A 6445-nucleotide genomic window follows, 5' to 3' on the forward strand; every position below is an offset into this window, starting at 1 on the left:
AATGATTTTTCTACACAAATTGGCCTCGAACTGTGATCCTCTACATCTCAGTCTTCTGAATAACTAAGATTACAGGAATGAGTCATTGGTGTCAGGAAATTATCTTTAATATATTAGCCCATTATTTTTTGAAGGAATTTATAATTTCCTCTCACTTAATCAAAAATTGCAGAATACTAAAGCAATATAAGAGCACTGAATATTTTGAATTTAAGGAAAATAACCACAAAAGATTCTTTGCACTTTTTTCTCTAATTTTATTTTATTTCTGATGCTAAAAATGAAAATACTAAATCTGATATGTGTACAAATTACTTCATCTTCTCTGAATTTACTGAATGCTAATGCATGATTTCAGTGAAAGATAAAAATATGAAGAACTTTGTTTTTCAAAAGTTAAGGGTTTATCATTATTGAAATAGAAGCCAAAACATTGTAGTAAATATTCCCTACAAGTATGAAGTATTCTCTACCATGGAGATAAAAATTCTATCTTATGTCACTTATTAATATATGCCTGTCCTGGTGCTTGAACTGGGGTTTTACAGTCCTGCTTGTCTTTTTTTAATTAAAGTTGGCCGTCTACCACTTGAGCCACACATCTACTTCTGGCTTTTTGCTGCTTAGTTGGAGTGTCATGGGATTTTTCTTCCTGGGCTGGCTTAGACTATTATCCTCAGATCTCAATTTCCTGAGTAGTTAGGACTAAAGGCCTGAATCTCTGGGGCCTGTCACATTTTAACTGAAGACAATTATTATTTCTACCAAAAAGTAGGTTAATCCAAACAAAAATAAAGTAAAAATATCTACACATTTAAATTTAAAAATTTTAAGTTGTAATTACTGAGCGATATAAATATTGACAAGTTCAGAATACATAATCTCTAAACAGGCAAAATTTCTATGTGTGCAGGATTCCTAAGAGTGTTCTCTTCAATGTAAATCTTATTTTTCCCCTGTCAGTCCACACTGGAAAAATGGAACTGGTTTTGAAACTTGGACCCTTGCCCTTGGCAAGCCATTGCTCTATCATTTCTTGCACACCCACAGGCCTTTGCTTTAATTATTTTTTCAGATAGAATAATGTATTTTAGTGGGGGCCCAGCTATTGGCCATTCTCTTATCCATGTCTCCCACATAGGTGATTTCACAAATTCCTGTCACTGGAGTTTGATTTTAATTTTCATTTCTAAATTAACATCAATTACTTTTACAAAGGAGTTTCATTTAACATATATATATATATACATGTAGTGTATATATTATATATAAGTGTATAAATTGTATATATGCTGTATATATTATATATCAATTGTTTATATATATTTCTTATCTATTGTATATATGTGTGTATAAACTGTATATTATATATTGATATATATATAAATTTATTATCTACTCATATATATACACACACACATATATACACACACACAAAACCTTGATCAGACTCTCATCTCACATCTCTCTCACTGTCTCTCATCCTCATTCTTGCCTTCATAAACTAGCCTCTGAAAGACTCATCACTGCATTTCATGCATAATTACCAGAGTAAATCATCAAATCTAACCTCATTTTCTTTTCTTAAAACATGCATTTTAGGTTCAGGCAATGTGTTTGGATCCAAAACATGTTCCTGCTGCCATTCTTTAAAAAGAATAAGATGATATGAGCAAATTCATGCTTAGAAATTGGGCAGGTTAGAAAATAGAAAAATCCTACACTATTATCACAAAGATTTGTAAAATGATTTCAAAATGACTAACAAAATGTAGTATATTCTATTGACATAGAAGTAAGTGTAGTAAAAGAATTAGTAAGTGTGAAATAAATACAAAAGTAGGTCAGGTACCAGATTGTTTCACTGTTGACTGTACTTATTTTTTACATTTTGATTATACTGATTTCTGATGTTCAGTACTCCTCTCCTTCGGCTTGATCTTGCATTTTATTCCATATTTTCCATTTTAAAATCATTAGTATGATTGGTTAATTGGTAAAATATTGCTGTTATAACAATCTATACGTATGTGTGTCCATCCATTGGCTGAGAATTTTGGCTTGACAAAATATTCACAGATTTGGAAGGAATGGAGTTGAATAGAGTAAAAGTTAACTTTGAGAGTCATACATAAATACGTAAATATTTCTTCAAAATGGTCAAATACACTGAAGATATCTGTAACACATCTAAATGCTGACCAAAAGAAGAGCCTCAAAGAGAGGTGTGTGTATATGTGTGTGTTTATGTGTGTGTGTGTGTTTATACTATCATTAGTTAGTGTCACTAACTAATAACACTAGCTAATGTCTTTCCATGGTTACCAGGGACTCATAAAACAATTACCACAGCAAAACATGATGATGTACATAGGGCTTGGATGTGGGCTCACCAACATGAATGTACAACTACATCACGATGAGAGCACTGTTATATGTTCAAAGGTGAATGCTCTGTCAAAAGTAAAACCTCAGTCACATATCCTGTTCTATAAATATCTTAATCATGGTTAATCTTTGCTGCTATGGTTATATCATCACTAGCTAAATACCCCCAAATGAGACCCTTTATTAAGAAGAGTTATCTATAAATTGCCATTGTCTAATGAAAATGTGTTTCTCTGTCTTTTGTTTCTATAACTTACCTATTTTTAATATAGTTGCCTTAAATCTATGAAAATTCATTACATAATATTCAGCAAATTACATCTTAGAGTCTTTGTTACTACTGAGTCAATTAAAAGGGCCCTGTTCTCTTGTGATTGGTGTTTCATTGAAATATTACGGAGTGCTATTCAAACAAGTATCTGTTTAGTCACATTCATCTTTTCCTTAATTTAATTTACATTAGTGTAAATTAATTTAATTTGAATTAATTTAAACAACTTTCAATAGCATTTGTTATTTAATCTGGAAAAAATTATATAGCTAGTTAAAATATAGCTAAAAAACAGGCTTTTTATACTTTGATTAGTTGCATGCAAATATAAGACATATATAGCTTTTTAGTTTTTATTTACAAAATAATTTTTTCAGTGCCAATATGACATATTTGTTTCTTAAGGTATATATGATGGGATTGAACATGGGAGTCAAAATGGTATAGAACAGAGAAAGCACTTTGTCCGTTTCTGTTGAATGATCACTTTTGGGTCTTAAATATGTAATAATACTTGATCCAAAGAATAACCCAACAACGGCAAGATGAGATGAACAGGTAGAAAAGGCTTTGGCCCGACTTGTGGATGATGGCAATTTAAGAATTGTAGAGATGATTTTGCTGTAAGAGATAAGTATTAACAGGAATGGAACAAAGAGAAACAGCATAGCCCCTAGATAGACCATCATTTCATTCACAAGGATTTCTCCACAGGCAAGACCGAGTATTGGAGGGATGTCACAGAAGAAGTGGTGGATTTGGTTGGAGCCACAAAACGTCACAGAAAAAATCTGGATTGTCTGCCCTATTTGGAATGGAATTCCACTGATCCACGACCCAGTTACCAGTTGGGTGCAGACCTTAGGGTTCATGAGTCGAGGGTAGTGTAGAGGATGACAAATGGCCACATGCCGGTCATAAGCCATCACAGCCAAAAGGAAACATTCAGTGGCTCCTAATATCAGAACAAAGCACATTTGTGCAGCACAAGCAACTAAAGAGATGTTTCTTCTCTGGGTCGCAAGATTCAGGAGCATTCTGGGGAGTGTAGTTGATACATAACAGATTTCCAAAAAGGAAAAATTCCCAAGGAAATAATACATGGGTGTATGGAGGTTCGGATCCACTTTTGTTATCATTAAGATGGTGCCATTCCCCAACAAAATGACCATATAGATGGCAAAGAATAATCCAAATAGAAACCACTGGAGATGAGGGGCATCAGCAAATCCCAAAAGAACAAATTCCACTAGTGTAGTTAAATTTTCTTCTGGTGGTTTTGGATAGTGCATCATCTGCAGAAAGGAAACATGTCACACAAGTCTGTCACTTTACCTCTAGGGATAAAAGTCTGTTCCCTAAATGTACACTGTCATCAGGATGAACCGATCACATGGTTTCCAAAGTAAAAATGTCCCTACTAACATGCTTCTCATTTCCTTACTTTAAATCATGGGCTTTATTACTGTATATATTCCCTGACATTTCTTAAGAATCTTTCCAGTATTATTTTTTGTCAGTTGGACAGACGAGGTCAGACAAAGTCAATGGCCACACTGCACTAATTTGCAATTCCTGGAAATAAAACGCATTTTGTGATTTATTTTTGTACTTCTTTTTATTATATAGTTTTATTCTGAACTAGACTAAAAACCCTTACTTTAATATCATAAGGTGCACTGCGGTAAGTCAGGCTGCTATTTGTTACCAGAACTACAAATACCACAGCCTGTGAACAGAGGGCTGGGGAAACCTTTGAGTCCTGACTTTCAGATCAAGTAAAACTGATCTTTATAGATTTTCTCCTGATAATAAGCCTGGGGCATATTTCAATTTGAACCGATGTTGCTATAACTCTTACTTGGATTCTCACAATACCCCCAAAACATGTTTAATCTCATGATTTCTAAGGTCCTCCAAAAGGTTTTGCAGAAAAAAATACAAGCAAGTAGAAGTCAATAGTATTATCTAACCTATGGCTGCTGAGCTGGATCTTAGTAGTAAAACAAAATTACAAAACGTTTACTTATAGATCTTGTGTTTTATGATTGTTAAAAAATCTGTTGTGTTGTATTTGTGTCTCAGATTGATTGAGTATCTTCTATCACAGAGTTGTTGCATCATTTTATATAGTTAATAGTATTCTGTGCAGATCAAATCTCTGAATTGTCTTTTGTTTTCCCCTCTATGAATTCTCTGTATCATGTTCTAGAGGCACTTTGTTATAGAACTGTTTCTCACATACATTTAAAACTATCTGGACTGCTTCCTAAAAAGATAAAGATTGTCTATGTCAATGGTTTACCACCTCATTGATTCATGTTTACACTGCATAATCTTTACATCAGATTAAGTATAGCTACTTCTTCAAACACCATTTTTTAAAAATACAGAATGTTCACATTGTTTACATTGTTACAATATTTACATTGCATAATCTTTAAAATGCACTAAAAGTTAACCATTTATCATTGTTGTAAAATACAGGATTAGAGGCATTTTTTTAAATATTAAAGTGAAGGCTATACTCAGAGAAGCTGGATAGTAGTAAATAGAAAGTTCTAAAGCTGACTACAGTTTTGATTAAAAAGTAAATGAAATCCAAAATATCAACACTATGATTTCTGCCCAGTAATGAAATCTTTTTTCTTTGCTTTCATGTATTTTTAAAAGACAATTACTCCTGAGAGAAATAACCAAAATTAAAAAGTGATCATTATTAAATCCCTGATCATTCAAGAAACCCAACCAGTTAGTTCTGGTAACCCAAAGCCTAAAAGAGGGAAAAATAGTTCAGGTAAAGTAAAATAACTTCACTTTCTTTCCCAGTGGAATATCTTTTGTCCAGCTCTTTCCTCCATGGTTACTAATCTGCGTCTAGTTGTAGTTAATGGAACTCTGTTAATATTGACTGGCCCACTAAGAATACACGGCCAGCAACTTTAATTTTGCATTGTCACACAAAGGAATGGTTTTGTATTTATTTATCACACAAAACATACAAGAAACCAAATGCTTCTACAAGAATAAACACTATTAAGTCAATGATTTTTTTCTGACCTCTGTTTATTTTCCATTATCACTAATAATGTATTATTTTTTCATGAATTTGCTAGAGATAATTTTTCTCATAAAGAAATTTCAATTAATATACACTCCTTTCTCTTATACTTTTACCTTGTCTTCAAAGGAATCTGCAGAGATGAAATTGCTCCCAAAGCTAAACAATTCTAAACTAAATCTAGAGAACCATCACTGTTCTTGATGTTTGTTGAAGCTTCCAAAAGGATAACAAAAAAATTACAACTATATTGAAACTCAACTTTCTCAATTTCCTCTTTCCTCAGTATTATGACTTTGCTGATACTTTATTCTAATAAAAATAAGAAATAAGTTCAACTTTTTTCTCTTTCATAAGCAAATAAATCTGAGAAAGGATTTATTTTAAAGACTATGCAACATAGTCTATCAACTTGAAATATACGTCATGTACCTCCAAAGATCATTTCTCTTTTTTTTAATTTAATTTAATTTTTTTTTGTCAGTCATGGGGCTTGAACTCTGGGCCTGAGCGTTGTCCCTCAGCTCTTCAGCTCAAGGCTAGTGCTCTACCACTTGAGCCACAGCGTCACTTCCAGTTTTCTTTTGGTTTATGGGAGATAAGAGTTTCACAGACTTTCCTGCCTGGGCTGGCTTTGAACTGTGATCCTCAGATCTTAGCCTCCTGAGTAGCTAGGATTACAGGCGCCCGGCAAGATCATTTCTTTTTGAGAAAAATTTCTAAAA

At 33.0% G+C, this 6445-nt stretch overlaps 1 protein-coding gene across 1 annotated transcript; it reads right to left on the reverse strand.

Annotated features, from left to right (window-relative positions):
• Positions 1 to 3012: 3012 nt before the first annotated feature.
• Positions 3013 to 3954, reverse strand: LOC122105179 (olfactory receptor 10AG1-like). The gene has a single exon (XM_042676322.1). The coding sequence runs from the start codon at positions 3952 to 3954 to the stop codon at positions 3013 to 3015; it is 942 nt and encodes a 313-aa protein (XP_042532256.1).
• Positions 3955 to 6445: the final 2491 nt, after the last annotated feature.

This window comes from Dipodomys spectabilis, unplaced genomic scaffold, assembly GCF_019054845.1.
Source record: "Dipodomys spectabilis isolate Male_0828 unplaced genomic scaffold, ASM1905484v1 ptg000030l, whole genome shotgun sequence".
Classification (NCBI taxonomy): Eukaryota; Metazoa; Chordata; class Mammalia; order Rodentia; family Heteromyidae; genus Dipodomys; species Dipodomys spectabilis.